Source organism: Coenobita brevimanus, chromosome 70, assembly GCF_032717465.1.
Source record: "Coenobita brevimanus isolate Jiangsu-jjx chromosome 70, ASM3271746v2, whole genome shotgun sequence".
NCBI classification, from domain to species: Eukaryota; Metazoa; Arthropoda; class Malacostraca; order Decapoda; family Coenobitidae; genus Coenobita; species Coenobita brevimanus.
This window is the reverse complement of record NC_137023.1, coordinates 35,862,421-35,890,112: the sequence shown is the minus strand read 5'-3', so window position 1 is coordinate 35,890,112 and position 27,692 is coordinate 35,862,421. Positions and strand designations below refer to the sequence as shown.

The window sequence follows — 27,692 nt, the reverse complement described above, 5'->3', positions numbered from 1 at the left end:
ATTATACTCATTTATGACACCCAGATTCTGCAAAAATATTTGTGACACCCATATTATGCGAAAATAGCCCACCTGTTACTCAAGAGCACATAAATTGATTTTGTTGACGTTGGCGGCATTGTTTGAAGATGTAACTGAATTTATGTGTGGCAGAAGAACAGTAAGAGATAACCATATTTCGAAAGACGGTATGTGGGCAAAGAACACATGCGTAGTTCAGATCAAAAGTTCTCTTCCCGTTCCACTTCGTCTGCCATGCTTCGTAATGAACACATGTCCGTATGACGCCCAGTGAAAATCATCTGTGGCCAGAGAAATATACTAAGCCTCTCAGCTTAGGAATACTGGCCAGAAAAGGAAAAGGAAAATTATTGGAATGAAATGTCAGGAACAAATAAAAGAAGAAATTGAATGTACGTACTGAAGAATGTGTTGTGTTTGTTTGCTTAGGGGTGCGGAATAAGTGTATATGACTATGACCATGCGTAGTACCTATGTCCGTTAGAGTGTGTGGTGAGGGAAGAGCGGCAGACATATATCATCAGTACAGTGAGCGTGAGAAGGCCGGGAGAGAGGCAGTGTGCGGCAGTGTCCCCCAGCATGGCAACACGGAGCACATGGGCGAGGCACAGACCCAGGAGAAGGGGGCGGCCACAGACGAGGCTGCAGTAGTGGACGCCCGCCATGGCCAAACTGACGGTGCTTTCTTCATCGTGGTGCAGGAGGTGCCCGGCCATGTGCCCCATCAAACCCCGCTCACGAAAACCACGACCACTGACACTACCCATGGACATATTAAAGACTTGTTGCAGCGCCCCCGACGAGGCTTCTCCTTCTTCAGATTCCGTCGGCGGGAACCTGCAGAGGCCAAGATGAAAGTGGTTCGGGGACCGGCGCCGTTACCTGGGGCCTTGGCAGACGTTGAGAGCGACGGAGTGCACACCATCCTTACCCCGTTAACGGAAATCCACACGTCTGTTATCCCCTTTACCCCGACAACCCCCACCCCCACCTCAATCGTGCCCCTCACCCCCGCCAAGCAGCTAGTTGGGAGACTGAACCAGGATCCAGACCTCCAGGACTTCTCACTTTTGTACAACTTCCTCAATACCCGGGAAAAGGGCCATGGGGACTTCACTTCTGTCACCTTCGAGGAGGAGCTGGGGAACGATGATGGATCCACCGCCATCCCCACGTCCAACAGTCACAACCAGCAACACCCCCGCCCACCCACCGGAGACGGAAAGGCGCTCTTTGTAACCTCTTCCCGCCTGCCCGCCCAGGACGTGGAAGTAGGTTTGGGTGAAGGTGAGTTGAAATTGGATGACCTGGAGTGTTGGATGTCACGCCTGCCTCCGTCTCTACAGCGCCTTCCTCTCAACCACCTTTACATCCCCGGTGAGTATATGTCTCTATTATATATATATATATATATATATATATATATATATATATATATATATATATATATATATATATATATATCCCGAGTTGTTCTAGAACATACCACATTTACCTTCAGGCTACACTTCCCTAACTCAAACCACCTAATTCGTTTAACTCCACCTTCCTCAGCACCATTCTCAGTCTCCCCTCCCCGTCTTCCCCTCATTACCCCACCGTAGCAAACAAATATGTAACATGCATAATTGCAAGCCATAGTTTGTTCTCAGCCTCTACGAGTAGGCCTATCACGGGCAGGAGAGAAGTTCTATCAGTTCACACCGAAAGGAGACCATTAGTTCACTGTTGATCCCTTCATTCCGGTGGACTTCGTATAATAGTTTATTCTTGTTACTACGGGTCAATTTTATTAGCCTAGAAGAGACTTGTAATTGTGAAGGGATCAAGAAGGCTAAATCTAACAACAGCAGCACTAAGTCTCTGCAGAACTGATAAAAATCGTCTGGGGGTATTGTATGAATACAAAAGACTTCACCAGGTTCAGGTGTTTGCTAACATGTCATACGAACTGCGTATCATGCCATCTGACAAAGCTTCAAATTAGAGCACACCTTGAAAGGATGATACTGTTCGGTAGGTCAGTCTTCCTTCCCGCCATTGATAAGATAACAGAGATAGGGCCAGAATATGTAGTCACGTGTAAATCACAGTAATCATTGTTCAGCGAATTACAACAGTTTCTTTGTCCTTCCTGCATCTTTCTCTGCTGGATTCCTGTAATTAAAAAAAAAAAAGTTTTTGACCTGTGTAGCTGAGATGTATAGGGCAAGTAGGGTGTGTTTGTTTCGCGGCTGCTGATTGGCCGCCGATGATGTCATTGAAGTAAATGCATTCATGTTTTGTAGTGCATCATGCGGACGTAGATGTACACCGCGAGTGGCTATACCGTAGTGCAACTCGTTGGACATGGGTGTACACGCAGGGTGGATGCAGTGCAACATGCGGACGTGGTAATATGCCATGGGTGGATAATTTGCTTGAAGGATCACTCATTGTTTTATAAAAGTTTATAATCATGTTTAATTTTCTTTGATAACAGTAAATTTTTAGAGCTAATTTTGACCATCAACGTCGGAAATTATTCCTTACCGGTATTTAATATGGCTGCTTGTATTGAAGGCAATTAAGAAATATAAATATCTGTCAAAATAAGAAGAGGTATAGATTTAAATCATCGGCGGCCAATCAGCAGCCGCGATTCAAACACCCTACTCGCCCCATACATCTCAGCAGCACAGGTCAATCAAATAGGGTTATAGTGAGACCTAATGGACAACGATGCACATTACCACCCACTGATGGATGATGGAGTTTGCGTATCACAACGTTACATTGTCTATATCGTTTTTACTCTGCGTATATTTTCTTCTTTTTTGCTGCTTCATGCATCTCAGTGGCAGGAAAAAAACCATGCTGTCGTTATAAATCCTTGCCACACCAGTTCCTCAAGACTAGTATCCTGTTGTAATGTTAGTCTGTTGTTACAATTCAGCATTCTAAGCGGAGAGATGTCAGTTTTAGGTCGTTAAACAGGTATAGTAATTTTGCGATGGAACAGGCGGGAGAGGCGAGCGAACTTGAAGAATCTCCTCTCCCTATCCTTATAGTCCTCAGCTTCACCGCTTCTACTGCCTACACATATTCACTGTGCATATTCCGTTTGTTTACTTGTTAGTTTGCCGCACTGGATACTTGTGAAAAACAGTGAAAGTGAGAGTAAAAGGTGGATGTCACTGCAGCTCGTTCAGCCAGAGTGGCTGCGAAAAAAAAAAATAAGGATAATTAAAAATCCTTCATTCATCAAGCAAGTTTCACTTGTCATCGCCTAGTTCCGCCAATCCACGTTCCCTCATGCATGTACAGTACATTCTCTCACTTCATCTTTGTATCTCATTCGTGATATTTACTTATTTCCCGTCGTTTCTCTACACCGTTTGTGATAACCCCCCCTTTTTTTTTTATTCATATATTTATTTTTCCATCTGGACCACGTCTTACTTTGTTCTCATGTTCATTACCATCTTCTAAACTAAATACGTTGTGAAGGATAAATATCCTCTTATATCCAGGTTATTGAATATGCATACACTACCGATATATACTTTATCGTAACCTTGCCAAAATTTTCGTCCCCTTGCAGGTTATTTCACGTAGGTCAGTGGAGTACTTCATGACTAACATCATACTTTGGTGTTAATCTATTTTTACAACACGGCATTCAAGTTGGAGAGATGGCAACTTGCCGTGTTAGAGTAAAAACACTATAGTAGTCAAATATATGTGATTAAATGTCCCTTGTATACTTGCAGACATTGAGTACCAAATGTAGTACACTGGCTCGTAATCTGATCGGTTACGGAAGCTCCCCAGCATCTCTTCCTTAGTGATTCATTTTTGGATATAACCGGTTAATATTCTTTTGTACGTTATTTATGCCGAGTATGGCGATATTGGAACGAGGACAGTAACATGCAATAAACAAAATGAATCGCTAAGGGACAGGTGCTTGGGAGCTTCCTTGACTGACGAGAATACGGGCCTTTATATCGGCAGAGCGTGATTGGGTTTAATTGTTAGAGAAGTAGGTGCTGCATTATTCATGGTCAGGCATTTGTGTGTGTGTGTGTGTGTGTGTGTGTGTGTGTGTGTGTGTGTGTGTGGTGAAAGTTTCTCGTGTGTAGACGGTATAGCTTAACAGCAATAACTGATTCTGTTTTTACCACCACCAATGATATTTTATGTCTTGCAACTTTGTCTCAGGAATATAGTGACCTGTAACACCGTGAGTGGGGGGAAGTAAGGGTCTGTTGACACTGAGGACGGAATTGGACAAGTATCAGTTTTTACGATGTTAATACACTGTCGATAAAGGTAGAGTACAGGAGGCGTTAAGGTCTAATATGCTAAATAGATTGCTAACGATGCCAAGTATGTCGATATTAAAGGGCTATAAATAACATATAAGTGATGTTAAGGTGTAATATGCCAAAATAAATCGCATAGGAAGAGGTACTGCGGTTTATGTCCATTCTGAGCTCAGTGTTATCAGGGCCTAAGTACAGTACAATAACAGTGGTTCTCAAACTATGGGTCGCGAGAGGAATTTTGATGGGTCGCAGGGACATACAATAGGCCTAATGCTTTCAGCGTATTTTATATACTTAATTGAAATTGTAATTATCCTTATTACACTATTAGCATATTCATAATAACTATGATAGGCTATTTACCGGTTACACTCTCTCTCTCTCTCTCTCTCTGTTTATCCTGTGGGTCGCGAAGTCTTGAAATTTTCCAAATAGGGTCACACCCTAAAAAGTTTGAGAACCGCTGTACAGTAATAACAGCTTCAACTACGTCCTAGCGTGTTGCCACTCGCGTCCGTGTCCTTGGCCGAGATGATATCGTAACAGGTCTTCCGTAGCGATTTAGCTTGCCAGTTACACCTTCATATCCTCTCGTGTGTCAGTAATTCAAGCTGTGTCGGTAGTAAAAAGATACAAGAGAATTCTGAATTAGAATGTAATATGCAGGATAAATCGCCAAGGAGAGAATGCTACGAAATCTCTGCCAACCAGAATGCGTCATAATTACGTCATCACATTTACAGTACAGTCCGAACCCAGCTGCATGACGATTTTTTTTTCTTCTATAATTCGAATACCATGATTTGCTAAAAGAGTGCCCTTTTATAATAAAAGCATCATGATTATAGTGAAGCGAGAAAACCATAACACTAAATTTTCTTAACTGTGATAAGGTAAAAATCTTTTTCTGTACGTCAAGGCGCGAAAAACTCAAGGTCAACGGTGGTGCAGTGGTGATGGCACACGAATGCCCCAATAATTAACCATCCCAGGCGTTGCTTATCTATCCCACAGGCTTCGATAGTCGCTGATTAACGACACGATGGCCTGACGTACGAAGGGTGCGAGAAGTAGTGGAACGGTATGCTCAGGACTCATGTGTAGACTCACTGGGAAATGACGAATTGGAATCGTTGTAAGAAAGATTTAGAAGCTTGTATAAATGCGCATGAAATAACATCCAGTCAACATTATATACCTTTCTAAAGTGCAGGAGGGTCTGTTGATAGATGCGTGTAGGCCTAGTTAAGATAATTTAAGCAGTAGACCACCCTACATGGTGCGTTTATTTGATGTAAATTAATCCTCTGAGCACATCTTGCATTCGGACTGTAGCACGTCAGCGAACGGCCTTCAACCTTATCCCTCCCTCCCTCCCCCCCCCCACTCAGTATTTGTTCGCGAGATTATTACTCAATCATCTCAATGTAGTGCTGCTCTCGGGTGTCTGCCCCGTCCTCTCCTCCATCCTTCTTTCCTTCCATCTTCTTCAATCTTTCTTTCCTTCATTCTTTCCTCGTCCTTCTGCCTACGGGTGACTTTACACTCCCTCTTCTGTATTTCATTCCTTCATTCTTTCCTCTTCTGCCTATGGGTGACTTTACACTGAGTGACAAGCCAAATGGTTTCCTGTACACCAGGAAACTATTTACTACGCTGGCTGGTAACCATGTAACCAAATTTTGGCGCCTGGTGGTTTAGTGGGTAATTATTGTGCTCCAATCGGATTGACCCGGTGAAGGTTTATATCAAAGGGATGGTTGGGGTTTATTGCTCACGTAATGCCACACAGGGATGAGTGAGGTTGGTCACTCTTATCTTAAATGTCAGGACCAACTGCCTAGCTCCGGGCTCCTACGCTCCTCATGGGGCAACGTAGGATTGGATGATGGATGGATGGATGGATGGAAGAAGAGAAAAATCATTTTGTTACTCTGCATGATCAGGAGCACTTTACACACACACACACACACACACACACGCACACACACAGAAAGCATGCGTTATGATGTTATGACTATTTCGTGCTGTTTTGCTGAAAGGTGAAAGGTGCATTGAGTGTAAAATTACAGGCTTCGTTCAGAATATGCAGCAGAAACGTAGCCGATTATGAATGTGTTAAGAATGGAAATACCCTTAAAATTCGTATCCGTTTGTACATAATGATAAGTCAAGACAGATCACTTAGCATACTTGACCCGTTCAGTTCGATGTCTTGTTTTCCATGTTACTACTAGACATTTTCTTTTTTTAATTTATATAACAGGAGAGCTCTCTGCTAGTGAAATTGTTGTATTATTTTCTTTTTAACGGTCCGGGTTTTTTTTTTCTTTTGCTGTTTATTTCGCTTAGTGGCTGAAGAAGACAAGAATATGGCTCTACAACCAGTTTATAACACTTCATCGTGACTAGCATTGTAATCTAGTGGCTAATCTCGTGTTACAGCTCCATATATAAGATAAGAGAGGCAGTTTTAGGCCAGGTTAGAGTAAAAAGGGTATAGTGTAGGCTTTAACCCCACCATTCCGTAAAGTCTTAACCCAAGCATAGTAAAACCGCCATCTTCTCAAAAGGATGCAGAAGTCTTTTACGCTTATTAGGCGTGATATGAACTATAGCCTTAGGGAGTGTAGATTATCGTCATAAGACCTGAATTATAGCCACAGAGGGCAGATTATTGTCATGGAGCGCAAATTATAGCCATAGAGTGTCAATTGTAGCCATATAGCGTGAATTATATATAGCCATAGAGTGAATTACATTCATAAAACGTGAATTTACAGCCATAAAACCAGAGTTGTAGCCATTCAGCGTGAATTTCAGCCACAGCGTGAAGTACGGTACAGCCAGAGCGCAAATTATAGCCATAGAGCGTGAAATACAGCCATTGAGCGTGAATTATAGCCATAGAATGAATTATAAGTACAGAACGCCAATTACAGCCATAGAGCGTGAAATGCAGCCATAGACCATGTATGACAGCCGTAGAGCGTGAAGGCACGGAAATTGTACACCCTGATAAGACTGCAGGGTATATGCCTTGAGACACAGCACAGTTAACCTCTTTAGTGCGAGTGGTATTCCTCGGGGTGTATGATTTCGTCTTGGAGAGAGAGAGAGGTGGAGAGCATGATAGCGGCGGGTGTGTTTATGTTGTGAGAGAGAGAGAGAGAGAGAGAGAGAGAGAATGAGTGAATGGTGAGCATAGCGACGGGTGTGTTTACGGGTAGTGAGTGACCGACCGTATAAGCTGCCGTGGAAGATTTCGCAGCGCACCTTTCTCAGCGATTTATTTTGCATATTACACCTTTATAGCCTTGTGTATGTCATTTATATCTTTTTAATACCGACATAGTATGCTTCAATAACGCAAAAGAGAATAGACAAAGTAAATCGCTCTGGAAGAGGTATCGCGAAAGCTCCTAATTGAACGAGAATGCATTTCAATACTCTCTCTCTCTCTCTCTCTCTCTCTCTCTCTCTCTCTCTCTCTCTCTCTCTCTCTCTTTCACACACACACACACACACACACACACACACACACACTCTCCATCCATCCAGAGACTCCTTAACGCTCATCCGTCACGCAAGAGAGAAAAAAAAAAGCGTCCCACAAGAGCGTTTGCTGTACGGCCTTTTTTATATATATTGTATCTGTCTATCTATCTATCTATCTGTCTATCTATATATAACTTTAACTCACATTGCAGTTATTTTCACATAGCTCAGTGGCAGAAAAAGTCAGTACTACCATCTCCATCTTTTTCATAGCGCTTCTTCGTGACTAGCATCATATTCAAGTGTTAATCTCTTGTTACAGTTCAGACTTCAAGATAATGAGGTGGCTTTTTTTTTTTTTTCCATGTTAGAGTAAAACCAATATAGCTGACTCGTGTTTGGCATGTCGGGGTAAGAGAGAGAGAGAGAAAGGAATGGTAAATAACTACACCCAAGGCTGCACTCCAATCCATTACCCCCTTGACCTTGGCCGAAACTAGCCTAATCTCAAGGTCGGAACTAATCTCACGGCCAGAATTAATTTCTCGAGAAACTCTTCTCATGGTCGTCACGGCTGGAACAGATCTCACGGTCGAAACTAAGGAACTGATCTCACGGCCGAAGCTAATCTCACAGTCGGAACTAATCTCATGGGTGGAAACGGATGGAACTAATCTCACGGACGGAACTAATCTCACAGTCGGAACTAATCTCGTGGGTGGAACTAACTCTACGGACGGAACTAATCTCACGGGTGGAACTAATCTCGGAGCAAATCTCATGGGTGGAACTAACTTCACGGACGGAGCTAATCTCATGGTCGGAACTAATCTCACGGCTGGAACAAAGGTCTACACGAGCTGGAACGAGAATGTTACGTCTCCGGCACATGACGTCACCTGCCCCTCTCAGCCCGCCATCGTGACCTGCTACACACACGCGAGATCAAGAGGGCACGGATATCCTTGTGAATGACAGTTCAGTAGCTGCCGGAATATTAGAAGAATGTTAAAAAGGAACTGCCTACTCTCTCTCTCTCTCTCTCTCTCTCTCTCTCTCAAACATTTATACTGGTACACATACATAATTATATAGAAGGTAATGTATACATACCAGTATATACATACACGCACACGGTATTACGTATACACATAGACCTATTACAGTATCTCACACACACACACACACACACACACACACACACACACACACACACACACACACACACACACACACACACGTCTAAGCATTGATTCATTCACTTTCTCACATTATTTCTTCATTGTTTCACATTATCTCTATTTTCTCTCATTTCTCGGCAAAGATGATATGAAATGTATCACTAGTTTCATTATAATGTTTCAGTTTCATTTGTGTGATTTTCTTTTCAAACAAAATGTGTGGTATTTTGACAGGAAATGTGTGTGTGATGTTTCGACAGGAAATGTGATGTGTGTGTGTGTGTGTGTGTGTGTGTGTGTGTGTGTGAGAGAGAGAGAGAGAGAGAGAGAGAGAGAGAGGAATGAAAAGCAAAATAGGCCAGTAATATTACAAGAGAAATGCTTTTCAGATATTGCCAAGCTTGTTTCATTTCAGATTAAGATAATCAAATATTGTACTTTGTTCTTTACCTAATATTACTGAAAATCGTGCCTTGAAAAGGAGCTTAAGATCATCAAGGAAAGTGGTGAACAGTATCAGAGTTAGCGAAGAATATATATGATTTAACAGTCAAGGAGATGTAACAGCGAGACAAGCCGTAAATCTAGCATACAGTTTTTCTCCTATGAATAGTAAACTGTACGTGATATTCTGTGTCTTATTTCTTATTTACGTGGTTCATGATTTCGTAGTTATAACCCGATGAGAAGCAAAGACCCTGCAAGAAATATAAGTAGTAATGGGACTTATCAGGATGTTATTCTGTGTAGGGGAGACAAAACTTAGTAGCATGTAACCTTAACACCACCTGGGTTCTCTCTCTCTCTCTCTCTCTCTCTCTCTCTCTCTCTCTCTCTCTCTCTCTCTCTCTCTCTCTCTCTCTCTCACACACACACACACACACACACACACACACACATTTTCTAATTCGCCTCCCACTCACTGCCAACCCCTCACCAATTACCTGTATCGTGTAGGGATTCCCTCACGTAGGTCACAGTAATGAAATAGCTGTGTGTGTGTGTGTGTGTGTGTGTGTGTGTGTGTGTGTGTGTGTGTGCAGGCTATGTTAATGTGTCGATGTAATTATAAAGTATGTTTGTATAGAGCTATGTAAACCCTGTGTGTTATGTGTACGTGTTCTTGGTGTACATTTATTTTTCCCTCACACGAACACAAGGTCAAGTACGCCCATGAGAACCTGTCAGCACGCACTGGGGTTGTTACTGACACACACACACACACACACACACACACACACACACACACACACACACACGTATTCCCTATGGATACTGGCACACGCGTGTTGAGAGAACACACACACACACACACACACACACACACACACACACACACACACACACACACACACACACACACACACGAAGCCCCATAAAACACGCACACGTATTCCCTATAGATACTGGCACACGCGTGTCGAGAGAACACACACACACACACACACACACACACACACACACACACACACACACACACACACACACACATGTAGCACCTCACGCACAAATCTAGACCAGTGCCGTACGTGACTTGCACTCATGTATACATTTTTATTATCCTAAGTGGGCACAGCCACAAGGGCACTTAGGCGTACACAGGTAAAATACACATGGTAGTTCTGGTATACAAAGCAGAAGTACACATGGCTATACTGGGACACATAACAGAAGCACGTGGTAGCAGATGCACACAGTTGATAGGTACACATAAGTTTGCGTGGGTTTTAAGTACACATAAGTTCACGTGGGTTATTGGTGCACAGACGTTCTCATGGCTTATACTACGCACAGGTTCACACAGCGGTACACACAAAATGCACAGACTTACACACTATAATAGTCCGTATGTGAAGGTGCATACACATGACAGTAAGATATTCGCAGCCAAGGTACACACAACAAAAAAATATGCACACGAAATGGTAGATATGAGAACAAAAGTGCACATAACCAAAGTACACACAGTAAAAGAAGTGCACATACGTGTGAATAAAGGTGTGCACAACCAAGGTACACACAACCAAGGTACACACAGCCAAGGTACACACAGCCGAGGTACATAAAACCAAGGTACACAAAGCCAAAATGCACATCGTTAAGGTACACACATTCTAGGTACACATAACCATGGTGCACACAACAAAGATACACACAAGCAAGGCGCACACAAGAGCATGGATACACAAGAATACAAAGGTACACACAGAAAGTATACATATTAAGAGGCGCAGGTACACTGGTTTATACAAGCAACACAAACGCACATGACAACCAAGGTTCACACAAAAAAAGTAGGCTACACACGGGAAGATTGGTGCACAAAGCCTTGGTACACATGGCAACACGAGCATAAACACACACACACACACACACACACACACACACACACACACACACACACACACTCTCTAATGGGTGTACAAACCCCTTCAGTACGATGGCGTCTCTTCTCACTTTATTCCTTTTACCTTCAGACGATTTTCGTCAGCTCAGGATAGATTTTCTTTTTATTGAGCTGGAGGGGTTAGACACAACCTTCATTAACCCCTTCAGTACGAGCGGTCCTTCCTGAATAAAATCAAAGTAAGCTTTTTTTCTTGCTATCTCCAGACAATTTTATTCAGCTTAGAAAATCCCCTGTTCGTGAAGGTGTTAATGAATACTGTACTTAAGCTCTGCAATTTCAGGTCTCAACCCCCCCTTCCCAGACTGAATGAAATCGTCGGGGGATAGAGAGAATGAAACTGACGTGTTTGTTTTCCGTGTGTGTGTGTGTGTGTGTGTGTGTGTGTGTGTGTGTGTGTGTGTGTGTGTGTGTAGCCTCTCAGAACCGCTCTATGCATGTTTTTAGAGGCGACATGAAGACTAGCCTGGCGAGAAAGCATTTACGATAAGTGGCAGCATTTGTAAACGCTTCTAGAAGAATGAGAATGCCTCTCTCTCTCTCTCTCTCTCTCTCTCTCTCTCTCTCTCTCTCTCTCTCCCCTCCATTGGTCAGGAGGTAGCAAGCATGAAATATAAAACAAAATTAAGTATTCCTATCGAAGTGAAGATGTCAGTAGGAAGGGGGATTTTTCGTAAGCACTTCGCTACGGTTACCTATTCTGGTTTATTCTTGTTCCCACCAGACGATTTTATTAAGGCTTGGTTTATTTATTTATTTATGTATTTTATTTATATATTTTCCTTCGTGACCCCCATTCACTCTAGTCCATTTTTACCTCAATTTGGTCCTGAAGTCCGTCTTTTTTATTTATTTATTTATTTATTTTTTTCCACGTAGCTCAGTGCCACGGTAAGATAGTACTGCGGGGCTCTAAATCCTCTTCATATGGTAGCACTTCTTCGTGACTAGCATCGTATTTAGAGTTTAATGTCTAGTTACAATTCGGTAGCTATTCAAGACGGGGATGGCGGTTTTCGGGTCTAGTTGGAGTGAGGAGAGTATAGCAGAGGTCCGTCCGTAGCTGAATAAAACCGTCTGGAGGTAACAAGAATAAAATAGGTAAAAACACTCATTCCTCCCCAAACGACAGAGTGTCCTTCCTTCCCATACTCATTTCTTTTGTGCTTCATTTGCTATCGAATAAAAAAAAAGTAACATCTTCCATTGCCATAGTGTCGATTAACTTCTCAAGGCTGTGCAACCTCATTTCTTCCAGGTCATTTTTGTGCAAATTACGTATAAGGAGTAATAATAAATAAATTCCGTTATTACAAAGGCAGGAAAAGGGCTAACACAACAACTTAGTATAATTTCAGTGAGGATAAAATACTTCACTCGCTAAGGCAGGCACGATAAACAACTGATAAAAAAAAAAGTATAAAGATGTACAGTAATGTAAAATTAATTACCTGACGTATACAATGAAGGTGAAAAAAATGATCACACCGTTCATTACAATATACCAATACTTTTTCACCCTTTGTTAGTAAGTAAAAATAAATTGGTTTGACGTATACGAAAATATGCTGAAAAACTTTATACCGTTAATAGGCGTCAGTTATGCCTTACCGATAGCCCCCCCTCCCTCTCTCTCTCTCTCTCTCTCGGTTAGTAAGGAAGAATAATTTGGGTGACTTAAATAGGCAGAGCAATAAAAAACTCTATAACAGACGTCAATTACACGCTGCCAGTAACTTCTTTTCCTTGTTACACTTTCTGCTGCCAATAACCTACTCTATTTTATTGTGGCTAACGTCAGAGGATTTATCTATGCTCAGGAGAAGCGTAGCAGGTTAAAAATGTTGAATGCTGTCACGATAAATGTTTTTGCTTGATGGTAAAGAAGCTCGTTTTCTGGTTTGCAGTCAGTGACGGACGATTTTATTCACCTCAGAAATTCACTGCATCCAAAATTTTAAAGTCGTCACTTAACAAATTATTCCAAATAACAACACAGCCAACAGCAACAAAGAATAATAGTAATAGTATCAAGGAAGATGCAAAATGAGTGGTAGAGTGACGTAATGTAAATAACAAATTTTAAAAAGGACGAATGTATACTCAGCGCTTCACCATAAAAACTCAGTAGAACCCAATGCTGTCTTCATATTAACTTATTTAACTCGTATTCTAATTACCGCCATTCGATTTTATTCGTATTTATCGTATTCTAATTACCGCCATTCGATTTTATTTAGTAATCAGTGGCTTTGAAAAATGTCTCGATTAACTTATGATGAGTGCGTGGGTGGACAGGATGGATGGGTGAGCGAGAATTAAGGTGGGTGGGCGGATGAGTGAGTAGGCAGCGTGGTTGGGTGGGCAGGGTGAGTGGGTGAGTTAATGAGTGGGCAGGGTAGGTAGGTGGGTGAGTGAGTGGGTGGGTGGGTTAGTGAGTGGGTGGGTGAGTGAGACGTAAGGGTGGCTGAGTGAGTGGGCAGTGTTGGAAGAGTGTGTTGTGTGATCGAATTTTCCTGACCTGGATGAATAGTCTGGCATTAGGTAGAACACCCAGCTGTGTCCGTGGCAGGGAAAGGGTTAAAAGATTACTAATAACGTATAAGGGAATAACAAGGTGCGGTATGCAGAATAAATTGCTTATGGCAGCGTTTCTTAACCTTTTCCGACCTCAGCACCCCCCCTGCAATAGGGCCACACATTCCAGCACCCCCTTACATCTGGTTACAGGGACTACAGTTGCTACACTGCTACAGTTACTACACTACTACATGGATAAAGTAAAGTGAAGTACTCCTTGACAATTGATTTTATACATTCTCCAAAATAATATCAGTGATGCCAATACTAAGCAAAACCAGTATATGTTGCATTTTCCAGCACCCCATAAACTTGACTTCAGTACCCCTGGGGTGCTAGCACCCCAGGTTAAGAAACGCTTGCTTAGGAAGATGTGCTAGAAGGCTGTTAAGTCGACGAAAATACGACCAGGACTCAACAGAGCTCTCTACTTACCGAAATTTAAAACGCAGGCGAAAAAAAAAAAAGTATGCGGAGTAGTCATATGCAAAAAAAAGAATAAGTGATGAAGTTTGAGGTATATTTCACGCCAAGAACTCAGGAGAACATTACACGTATATTCACCTAAAATCAATACGTCCTTGAAAGAGAAAAAAAAAAAGGTATATTCAGAATCTCCATTAGACCTACATAAAAAATCAAAAGACGTTTGGGATATATTTCATTACAAGAAATCAAGTGAACGTTATACTTACCTAAAATCAATACGTAAGGAAATAAAAAGAAATATATACGTAAAATATGTTGAAAGAAACTTAGTTTTTTTTTTTTTTTCACCACAAGGACTCAACAGAACCTTACACTCACCTCCTGTAGAATTAAATTGTGCGCAAGGCAGTTAAAGAGTGGATTCCGGAATTTTTTGCTTCAGGAAGGCCGTAAAAACCGTACCCGAATGAAATGAATGTTTTAGAGGGTAAGGCAGAAAAGATGGTATGCTTGCTCATGCGGTATTTGGTGTGGCTATGGAGGAAGGTGGTGAAGGGTGTGTGTGTGTTCTCTCTACCACCATAAAAAAAGATGTCTGCAGCCTTGGAAAGACCTCTGGTAATAAATGAAGGATCGGAAACAACTTCTGTAATAGCCTAATGGCAAGATGACAGACTGGCAGACCGTGAAGAGGAAAGGAATAAGCAAGAGTGTGACGTCCATTTACCTGACTTCCTTTCCGATTAGAGTGGAAAAGAAATGTTAACAAATGAAAAGGGTGTGTATTGCATTTAGAGCGAGAACAGGAAAAAATTCTTGAGAACGAGTTTTCATTTTTTTTTTTTTTTGTGGGGGGGGGGGAGTGGAATCGAAGTGGTTAACTTTACAGAATAATGACATCTTTTTGAGTCAGCATTGTGAAGCGTACTATTTTTGCTACAATTCTTACACGTTGCTTTTGCTACTGTACTTTGCACCACTGTGTTTATTACTTCTTGTGCATAATTGATTCACTGAGTATATATTGTTCTCAAAAGTCTAACGAAAACTACTCTCTCTCTCTCTCTCTCTCTCTCTCTCTCTCTCTCTCTGATCGATTTAGCCATCTGCGGTCTGACGAAACTACTCTTTCGCTACTCTTTTTTTTTTTTTAGTCCTTGCATGATGGACTGAGTGTGTTCTGCCACGTGACAAACCTACTCGCTGTTTTTGCTGCCTTTCTGTGTGTGTGTTTGTGTGTGTGTGTGTGTTTTCATCTTTGGCTGCTCATGTAATCTGTTTCATCTTTGTTTACTTATGTAATTTGTTTCATCTTTGGTTACTCATGTAATTTTTTCTTTCATTTTCAACAGGTAAACACTTCTGTTTTTGCTACGTCTTTCTCTTTTTATTCCCTATATACCATATCCATTAGCTTTTATTTCCTCGTTTACTCTTTTTAATTTTGTTATATTTCTTCCTTACTAGGGTTGCGTCCACACCAAAAGCCTGCTGGCGCGGGCATGAATTCTGGATCACCGTAACTGGGCATAAAAGTTCACGCCTGCACCCGCCGGCGTCCAGTGGGGCTACTTTTATGGGTTAAAGTGATGCCAAACTCCCGCCCGCAACCGTCCGCACCAGCAGGCAATCGGTGTGAACTAGTCCTTACCCTCAACATTGTTCTCTTGCTTACTGTCTGTGCGTTAATATTACTTTCTAACGCTTTGTTCGTCCTTACTAACACTTTGTTAATCCTTCATTTCTAACATTTTAATCGTCCTTACTCGACGCTTTTTTGCAACTTTAATCTTTTTTCCTCCATATTCTCTACATTTTACCTTCCACTAGCTCTCGTCCTCTCAGACTGATTGGTTTAATATTTTCTTTTTTCCACATCACTGTTTCACGTACAATGCGCCATTTTGTATTTCTTTATATTTTCACCTTTGTATTGTGTGTCATTCATTTTCCTTCCTTGCGTGTTTTCTCCCATTCTCTTCTTGGCTCACGGCCTCATATTGTATATATTATGTACTTCAGGACTTCAGGAAAAACAATTTGATAACATAATAACACGCTGTTTCTTCGTCGTGGTTCACGGTTTTCATTTTGCACTTCCCCTTTTTTCACTCGCTCTCTCTTACCTCCTTGAAAATTTTATACGGTAACATTTTTTTTTTCCTTTTTTGTCTTCTGCCACTCCCTCTTTCCTTCCATCATTTTTTTTCTTCTGCCACTCCCTCCTTCCTTCCTTTTTTTTTATTGCTTCATCTTTATTCTCACTTCAGTCCTTCTTTATTTTATTTTTCGACACTATCCCTTCGTCATATGATTGTCTCCCCCTTCCACTCGTCATATGATTTTCTCCCCCTTCCACTCGATTCTCATCTTTTCGCGCCTTCTAACCTCTCATCTCCTTTCTTGTGTTAGTTTTTCCTTCTCTCACTCCCTCTCCGTTTTTATCACTTCTTATTCATCCTTCTACATATACTTCTACATATACCAGTTCACAGTTTAATCTTATTTCTTATTCTCCCTCTTCGTCTTCTTAACTCCTTCCTTTATAATTGACTCTTACCTCTTTTTATCATTCTTATTTCCTCTTTTATAAATGCGCTTACTCTTCCTCATCCTTCTATAACTTTTAGTTCTCCTTCATTCTTTCTGTTGTTACTTCTTCCTTTACCATTAATCTCTCTCTCTCTCTCTCTCTCTCTCTCTCTCAGGTACCTTTTTTTAGCATTAACATACCTACCGACACACCACGCACTGACAATTATTTCTCTCATCCTCATATAAATATTTCATTCTTTCCTTCTCCCTCCTTTAACTCCTTCCTTCTTTTAACACTATCTCCTGACTTTTATTCTTGTCACTCCATCTTTTCTTTATTACTGTACTGTATTTCTCACCATTCCTTTTGCCTCCATCTCTGCGTTCTCTCTTAGATTCTTTCATCAAGCTCTTTTCCGATCATTTCCTTTCACCTTTCTCTTCGGTCTCTTGCTCATCCTGTTTTCATTTCTCTCACTGTTCCTCCTCCTCCTTTTACATTTCTTTTATCTTTCTTTTCCTCTCCTGGCGCTGTTTTTACCCTACAAAATCTCCGTTCATTTTCACAGACTCTTCGTGTCCTTCCTCTCATTATTCCTTCCTTCCATCTGTCACTCCCTCCTTCTTCCATAACTCTTTCTCCTCTTTTGTCGCCCCTTTCTCTTCTCCTCCCTTTTTCTCTCCTCTCCTACGGTGCGTATCTTCCATCCTTTCATCATCGTTCCTTCTTCCCCTTTATCACATCATTTCCTTCTTCCCCTACATCTCTTACAGTACCCATAACGCGCATGAAGTGGATGTGTTGGTGATGGTGGTGGTACAGATCTTATGGTGATGGTGTGGTGTGGTGGTAGTGGTGATAGTGGCAGCGGTGATAGTAGTGGTGTGATGATGGTGGTGGTGATAGTGGCAGCGGTGATAGTAGTGGTGTGATGATGGTGGTGGTAGTGGTGGTGTGGCGTAGTGTGGTGGTGGTAGTCACTTATCACTAATGTAGACAGTGGCCTTGGGGGGTGGGTAATGAATGGAGGATGAAGTAGCGTGAGTAGTCGCTTCATATCCTTCTTCCTGTTTCATTTTCTCTTTCCCTCTTACTTTTAAATATTTTACTCGTTTATTCATTTTCTCAGTTTGATTTCTGCCTTAAACGATCGGATAATTTGCGTCATAAGTCTGTATTCCAGGAGGCACTGAAGACATCGTAACAAATATTTCATTGCTATTCATTCTACATGTTACACACTAAAATCCTTCTGTATGCTATTTATTTCGTTCCGACGTAGTTTGTATCAGTAACATACAGGAGGGTAGAAAGGTGTATTGTGCAGAATAAATCGCTAAGGAAGAGGAGTTACGTAGTCCCCATAGCCACTTAGAATACGATCACATATTCCGATCGCGGGGTGACCAGGCCTGACCCAACTTTTTCTTTTCAATCATGGGTTTAGTAAAGAGAGAGAGAGAGAAAGAGGGTGTAGTCGTATACTGAGAAAGCCCAATAGGTATGAAACAGAAATACAGCGTGGAGTATAGGTGTAAGTGTATGTTTATTGTATTTGTTTTAGGTATGGCAATTGATTTATTTGTATGGCACTTTCATTTTGCTTTTTTTTTTTTTTTTATCACATACCCCCCTCACTCCTCCTCTCATAAATATAACGTGTCTCATATCTCTTTACCCTCAGCCCCTCACCTCATAAACCCTTATATCAGATCACCAAGACACAGTGAAATGCGTCCTGGCAAAAAAAAAGTCCACTATAGATAAGGAAATGTGAGGCCAAACTCGCTATTACGCTTCCCAGGAGGCTCTAGCACGCTGGCAGGACACATGAAGGCCTGGCACGTCAATGGATAAGACTTCTGATAATGACCTGATATGCTGTGACGGATGCTATCTTTCCCTATTTATTTATTTATTGTGTGAGAGAGAGAGAGAGAGAGAGAGAGAGAGAGAGAGAGAGTTTTGGTGTAGGGAAGAGATGAGTTATGGTGGTACACTAAGACATTGAAGATGGTTATGTAATGTCGTCTCCTATATCTGTCTGTCTACCTGTGGCTCCCTTGAAAAAAAGAAAAGAATAACTAAAATCAACACTGTGATGAAAACTGAAGGTGTTGTGGTGTGTTGCTGTTGATCCAGTTATGATTAAATCTGAATTAGTTACGTTCGTGGAAAAAGACACATTGGTAACTAACTTGTCAATCGGTGATGTGTGTGTGTGTGTGTGTGTGTGAGAGAGAGAGAGAGAGAGAGAGAGAGAGGTTAGATAAAGCCTTCATTAAATTCACTAGTACAGGTCCTTTTCAGGTTGAGTAAATAATATAGCAACAAGAATAACATACATTTGAGGTCCCGGGGCTGATGATATTTACGGTACTCAGCACATCAATCAGGGTACAGTAACCATGTACTCTGTGTCCCTTACTGTACTCCCCTCTCACTTGTAATTTATTTAGTCCGCTGCTCTCCTGTCTGTACCCTTCCATACCTCTTTTTGAAAGCAGTTCTTGTTATGTATTATCAATTTAACTACGTATTTTCCCATTTTCTTCATACTTCATCAGTTTTCTCATGCACGGGGTAACTCTAATATTTTATTCCAGGTGTTGATATCTCATGGTAGGGACAGTTTGAGTTCTCTTACTTTGGCTGACGATTTTTATTTTTTATTTTTATTTTTTTATTCAGTGGAGTGAGTCATAGGAGCCTGAGGGACTTGATGTGTAGATTTTCTCAGCTTTGTGTCAGGTGAGTTTTTTTCCGTTTCCTATCTGTTATCTATCTGCGATCTCTCTCTCTCTCTCTCTCTCTCTCTCTCTCTGTACCCGTATGTATTTGTGTGTGTGTGTGTGTGTGTGTGTGTGATTTGCTCCTGGTGTGGAAAGTGAGACACATACACACATACAAACCTCCTTAAAAATTACATATATATATATACATACACAACACATACGAATACACAACACACACACACACACACACACAGGTTCCCCTTAACGTGATCACTAAGGCATTGGCTTGTGTAAATATAGCAGCAGCCACAAAGGTACTCACGCACACGCACGCACACACGTGCCTATATACGTACACACATGCACACTCAAACACGTTCACATACCTACACGCACGTACACCCCCGTACTTATATTTACACGCACAGGCATACACACGCACAAAACTTACCTTCACACACACACACACACACACACACACACACACACACACACACACACACACACACACACTCACTCACATACACACTTAAAAATGGCTGCACATACACTAAAATGTATCTTCATATACTGTACCTCTCACCCACCAAACACACACACACACACACACACACACACACACACACACACACACACACACACACACACACACACACACACACACACACGGGGTTAGAAGAATGAGGAGAAAAAGCAAGAACGATGTGGAGGGTTAAGTGGAGCACATGAAAAAGGATGGCATTGAGATAGACAGATAGAGATAGATTCAGTAAATAAGTGAGAGAGAGAGAGAGAGACAGACAAACAGACAGACAGACGGATAGATGTAGACAGGGATAGGCAGAGACTGAAAGATAGACTGACAGACATATAGAAAGAGCAAAATACAAACTCAGTCTACTGAAAACGCCTGACACCAAAAAGAAAAACAACACCTTAGATCCTCATAGAGAAGGTCCATAGATCCCCGTGGAGAAGGTCTGGGGCTATTGATGTTGCTTAGTTGGGTGAAAATTGCTATTGAACTGTATGGAAGGAGGTGGATGTAATGGAGGGCTGTCAGTGATGAAATGATAAGGGGGGGGGATTAGGTGTAGAGGGTTAGTGGAAATATACAGTGTAGTGTAGTATGACGTAGTGTATGAGGTACTGTATAAGCTAGTGTACTGTATTGTTCTGGAGCCTTATCTAAAGAGGAGCTAAAATGAGTATAACACAGAATCACATATGCAGGATTGTGTGGAATGGTAGTGAGATATTTTAGTGTAGTGTAGTGTAGTGTATTGCCATGTGACAATGTGGAGAGAGGCGGAGCTAAAATAGGGGTGTAAATGATGAAATGTGGAAGGCTGAATAGAGTGGCAGTGAGATCAGGGACATGATACTAAATCACGAATACATTTGATGATAAACTATGTTGGGCTGAGTAGAGCGGTGTTATGCTATCGTAGAGTTGTGTAGAGCTTATGTATATGGGCTCTATTGCAGGGAGGTGGTAGGTTCAGGTTGTGGGCGGAGGTGTGTACTGTGCGTTTGTGTGAAAATTTGGGTTATTAAGGGTTGTGGGAAGTGTATTTACTAGTTTGTGAATGGAGGTATGGCTTGGATTGTGAGGAGATGGGTTGTGAAATTGTGTGTAATATGTAAAATGGCTTAGAGAGAGAGAGAGAGAGAGAGAGAGAGAGAACGCATAGCCACTCACCCTAAAAACCATAACATTACCACCTCAACCCTGTCAACAAACACGGCTACCATCAGAGAGAGAGAGAGAGAGAGAGAGAAAGAAGGAGGTGGGGGAGGGGGGATTTGTTTGAATATTTAATGAGATGATGATTAGTTCCGAGGTCACACTACCACTTGTTTATCATTATTATTATTATTATTATTATTATTATTATTAGGCCTCATTTCGTTCATCATTAAGATCATTCATAACCGTTAGAATGGCTGTCATAATTTTTCTTTTTCTTTCGATTTTTATTCATTTTTTCTTCTTTCTTTTCCTCTTTCTTTCTTTCTTTCTTTCAGCTCCCCCAATATCTCTAGGCATGAATGAGAAACATACTTTGTTAATACTGCCTTCAGTTTGACAAATGAAGATTGACCTTAACCTTTAAAAGACACTCTCCCTCTCTCTCTCTCTCTCTCTCTCTCTCTCTCTCTCTCTCTCTCTCTCTCTCAGAAGAAGAAGAAGAAGAAGAAGAAGAAAAAGAAGACAAATTATTTCACGTGTGTTGCCGTGGATGTGACCTTCAGTTTCGTATCGACTGGAATTTATTACGCCCAGCGCATAAATTGCCCGGAAAATGTGTGACCACCGCCTTGAGTTTACCTTTGGCTTGACCGTGTGTGTGTGTGTGTGTGTGTGTGTGTGTGTGTGTGTGTGTGTGTGTGTGTGTGTGTGACTGCAGAAAGACAAAGTTAACCTGCATTCCACCGTGCACACGTCCCGATAAGCCTGGACCACAAGAGCAAGAGTGACGGGGTTGATACGGACGAAATTTTGATAAGTTATTCAGATATTTCCTAGAACTTCATATGTTTGTGTCAGTGGCAATGGTGGAGGTTCAGACTCAAGCGCGTGACGGGTGTGAAAATTATAAAACAGGATCGCGCCAGCCACTCTAGCAACGCACTTCACTGTTTTACGAGGCTGACTAATGGGCGTGTTTCTTTTCTGCCAGCCTTTCTCATGGGGACGGACGAGCTTTTTTCGTGTTTTCTGTGCTTTTTTTGTGTGGTTTATCCTTATTCTACTTTAATGTATTCTTGCCTCCCTTTCCCCTTTTTCTGCTTTATAGCGTCTCAGTGTTGTTTCTCTACGTGTTTTTGCTCATGTTTTTAGGCTAGTGGTTTTTCTGCTATCACTCTTTCCTTTTTCCAGCTCTTGCCTACGCTCTTTCCCAGTTTTCATACTTGCCTTCACTGTTTTCGTCATACCCAGTTGACGAATATTAAGAGCACACTTCTGTACATTTAACGTGCATACATACATATAGATAGAGAGAGAGAGATATAGATATACAAGTTCATCAGTCAATCGTTGCATTAACTTTTGCTGAATGTGGAAAGTGCTTCTCGTACCTTTCTCATCTCTCCCTTCTTCTCATACCTCTATCATCCTCTTTTCTCCTTGCTTCCGCGTCTCTCCTTCCCTCCAACTTACCTCTTTTACTCCTCCCTGTCCTCACCTCACCTCCATCTTCACCTCCTCTCCATGTTTTTTCCTCACCTTTCCATCCCTCCAACTTACCTTTTTTTTTTTTTTTCCCTCCCTGTCCTTCTCACCTCCTCCGCCTTCCCTCCACCAGGCTCCCACGACTCCTTCAGCTACAGCCTGTCTACGGAGGGTGGTATAGGACCTGACGCCCCCAGCCAGGTGACCTCCTTCGCCCGACTCTGCCCCTGCCTCACCCTGCCAGCCCTCCTCCGATGGTCCGTCACGCAGCAGGCCACCGTCACCACGCAGCTCAAGCATGGCATCAGGTCAGGAACGGAGGCAGGTCAAGAATGGCTCCAGGTCAGGCACAGGGACAGGTAAACAACAGAGTCATGTCAGGCAGGGGATTGGGTCAGATCAGAAGAGGTGTGAGGTCAAGAATGTAGTCCGACGAGGCTAGATATCTCACCAGGTTCGGTGTCAGGTCAGATGTGGAGACAGGTAAAGAGCGTAAACACGTCAGATATAGAATCAGGTTTAGAAAGATGTAGTCAGGAATGGGGTGAGGTCAGATAGGCAGTCTGTACATCTCTCTCCCTCTTTCTCATATATATATATATATATATATATATATATATATATATATATATAGATAGATAGATATAGATATAGATAGATATAGCTATCTGTCTCTCACCTTAGCCCCTCTCCACAGGTATTTCGACATCCGTGTGGCCACAAGAGACAACAGGTTCTACTTCGTCCACGGCCTTTACGGGGAAGACCTGCAAACCCTTCTGTCCGAGGTAGTATGTGTGTGTGTGTGTGTGTGTGCCTTTTACTTCGTTCACATTAACTTGGCGGAAATTTCCGGATCTTCGTCCTTTTGTATTTTTTTTTTTAGTTCAGTGTTAAAATAAGGCAGTGCTTTTGGTCTGCATTGTCCCGTACCACTTCTTCGTGACTGACTAGCATCGTCGTATGCTGATGTTAATCTGTTACAGGGATTCAGCATTTGAGTTGGAGAGATTGCAGTGTTGGGGAGGGTTGACTCGAACAGAATATAGCCATCTGTTCTCTCTCTCTCTCTCTCTCTCTCTCTCTCTCTCTCTCTCTCTCTCTTTCTCTCTCAAGAATGAAGTAAAAGAAAAAAAAAAAGGATGTCACAGGTTAATGATGAAATTGTCAGTAATGGTACAATTAACCCTGTCATGATCGGGACAGTTCTAGTACTTTGTTCCGTCCGATGTTATTCAGCAGAGATTGAGCCTGAGTGTGTCAATGTTATCCTTGTCAGATCCAGCACTTCCTGTCCAAACACCCTGGCGAAGTGGTGATGCTGGACTTCCAACACTTCCACGGCCTCACCCCGGCAGACCACGCAGCCCTCACCACCCTCCTACGTGAGACCTTTACCACGACACTCTGCCCCACACAGTACTACCAGCCCACTCTGACCTACCTCGCTGACAGGAATTACCAGGTGAGAGAGAGAGAGAGAGAGAGAGGAACACGTAAAAAAAAGAAAGAGAAGGAAAGGCATGAAGGAATATATTAGCTCCCCCCCCCCCCCGTCCGTGTGTGTGTGAAAATTTAATCCCCTCCCATTGGCTCAGTGTATGTGTGTGCTTTCAGGTGTTGGTGTTTTATCGTGACAGTGAAGGGCGTGAAGGCGTTCCGTGGCTGTGGCCCAGCTCTGCCCTGCCCAACCCCTGGCCGGACACCACATCAGTACCCGATATGCTGGCATTTCTGGAGGAGCGACTTGTACGCCGCGACCCTTACGTTTTTTTCGTCACTCAGTACGTCATCCCTTCCCCATTCCTGCCTGTAGCCCTCTCCCTGCCTCTTACCTTTGCCTGTCATCCCTATGTCTTCTTCTTAATTCAGTATGTCACCCCACCCCCTGCCACTAACCACATCATTCTCTCTTACGTCTTCATCCCTCAGTATATTATCTCACCCCTGCCCCTCCTGTCTTTTGTCCCTGTCTATCACCCCACGTCTTCTTAATTACTAAGTGTGTCGCCCACCCCTCAGCCCGTCACCATCTCTCACTACTGCCTGTCGCTCTTCCGTCTTCTGCGTCACTCAGTACGCTACCCCTCACCCCTGCTTCTCATCCTTACGTCGTCTTCATCACCCAGTATGCTACCCTTATTTTCCCACCCCCTCTTTCTTACCTCTCCACCTATTTTATTTTTGTCGCTTAATACCCCCCCCAACTCCACTATGTATTTTCTGTATGTTTGGCATAAATTTTTTTTCATTCTGTCAGGTTGTTACATATTTGATATATATATATATATATATATATATATATATATATATATATATATATATATATATACACACACACACACACACAAAGGAAATATATATATATATATATATATATATATATATATATATATATACACACACACACACACACAAAGGAAATATATATATATATAATATATATATATATATATATATATATATATATATATATATATATATATATATATATATATATATATATATATATATATATATATATATACACACGGTAATTTTGATATAAATGGTTAAATATTATTTAAATTGATAATATTCAATAATATTGAAGAGCAGAGACAATGGTTGTCTTGCTACATCAAGCAACGATTACTTTACGTTGGCTTAGCACGATTCTCTGAGAACGAGAATTTATAAACTTCCTCAACAGTACACAGCAGAGACTAATTACTCACAATTGCTGACTTACTGTACTGTTAGCCTCTGGAGAAAGTTACATCACCCCTGACAATAAATAACTAATACTAATAATAATAACATCAGGTTCTTGCTGATGCATTAACTCCTGGCACAACGGATTTTAAGTTAATACAAGACTGGTCTAAGTACCAGTTATGAAAGCAAACGTTTATGCAAGCTAGGAGCTGTATGGAAAATAAGCTTAATTATGGAGAAATGAAACAAGATTTACTCTACATTAAGCTCAAGGAAAAGAACTGTTAAATTTATTAATTACAAAAAAATAAATTTAACGTTACAATTCAAATCAATTAAATGAGACGCACTCGCTCACTCACACAGAAGCTAAATACTTACGCCTAGGAAAAACACCTTAACTAAACTCTTAAAACTAGGAAATACACAAAAGAAATACCAGTCGATGAATGCTATGTATCACCACCAAGGTGGGAGGACTGGATTAACTGTCTCAGTGGAGCCTGGGTGCCAGCGACCTCTCACACTTCCTGGAGCACAGGACCTTCCTCCGTCACAACAAACACTAGACTCAATTCAAATCGTGGGAAAGAAAGGCGGAGCGCTAAGCCGTATTTTCTAACAGTCGAGTGAACGAAACGCGCCCAAAACAATCGCTCATCGGAAGCGCTAATGTCTCACACAGAGACGATCACGTATGACAATGAAAAACTGATTTGACAAAGCTTCCGTCCGAATGAGCGGTTAACTGAACGAAAAACAGTGAGTTTTCCACTAATAGTTCGTGGCCTCTCACAAAAAGGGAAATGTCGCGAATTGATTCGTGACATATATATATATATATATATATATATATATATATATATATACACATACATACACACACACACACACACACACACAAAGGAAATAGGAAGCTGTGTTGCAATGGAAATGTTGGTTCTTTTTCAGTTTAACTCATAAATATTGGTGCATGTAATATAGTTTTCCTGTGTATAATGTCACCCTTGATACAGGTGTGTGCTGACACCATCTAGCGGATACCTCAGCAGGCACTGGTGGGGTCGCCTGGAGAGACTCGCCCGCCGCACCAACAAGGCCGTGCCCGCTTGGCTGGAGGAGCTGCAGTCAGGGCCACCAGGAGCCAACGTGGTCATGACAGACTTTGTTGAGCAGGACGACTGGGCGATACCTCTGGCCGTCATTAAGAAGAATTACCAGGAAGTCAAATAAGTTTTTTCTCCCACTCTGTAACTGACGGATGAGTGGAAGGCAGAACAGTTACAAGACCTCTTAAGAGTTCCCAGCAACATATCCTCATTTACTATATAAATACCAAGATGTTTTAATGATACCACCCTCGTCAGACCTTACAGCATGACATTAACGTTCCCTGGATGGTGAGATTGGACAGGGTAAAATGGTATGACAAAATGATTGTGTAATATACCGTAAGAACACGTCATAAACCTTTGTCTTGTCATGCAATACAAGGCTGTCATAATTTACCTCAGGACTACTACTCTGGTCACCTGGACAATCGGCAGTAACCATCATGCATTATGTCAGTGGCAGATAGCTGTATAGTTGTTCCAGGCTGTTCTTTAGTAAAGCCACAGTGTAAGGAACAGAGGAATTATACCCACAGATGGAAATGTGTATGGGAAAGATGCAGCAGTTTCGGGACGAGTTGGACCGTCTTTAGGTATGACGAGAGTTGGAACATCTGAACATATGCTTGTTTTCGTACCTGAAGAAGGGCCAGGTCGGGGCGAGACTGATGTATCTTCCCAGTAAACACATTTCCTAGGTTGGGTATAATTTTTTGAACAGTTCTTAACACATATGAAGACACATTCCAGACTGTAAGGGACTGTGTAGAAGATTAAGAGATATATTATTTGTCAGTGAAAATGAATATAGTTGACAGGATAATACGGTTACTGTATGAACTAGGAGTACAAATCGATCTGAGTCATAGTCACATAATGACCATAAATACTAAGCAAAATGTTGTAATTCGCCTTCATCTACGGCCACGTAATTCACCGAGTGCCATTTCTTCACTTAAGGAGTTTATTTTGGCCAACACAAGATGATACTACTCTGTTAATCGTCCC

At 41.8% G+C, this 27,692-nt stretch overlaps 1 protein-coding gene across 1 annotated transcript; it reads left to right on the top strand.

Moving 5' to 3' along the window:
• The first annotated feature begins 494 nt into the window (after positions 1-494).
• LOC145406417 (PI-PLC X domain-containing protein 3-like) lies at positions 495-26,805 on the top strand. The gene is made up of 6 exons (XM_080277574.1): positions 495-1,398; positions 23,009-23,183; positions 23,573-23,663; positions 24,155-24,340; positions 24,493-24,659; positions 26,589-26,805. The coding sequence occupies exons 1-6, from the start codon at positions 495-497 to the stop codon at positions 26,803-26,805; spliced, it is 1,740 nt and encodes a 579-aa protein (XP_080133700.1).
• The last annotated feature ends 887 nt before the right edge of the window (positions 26,806-27,692 follow it).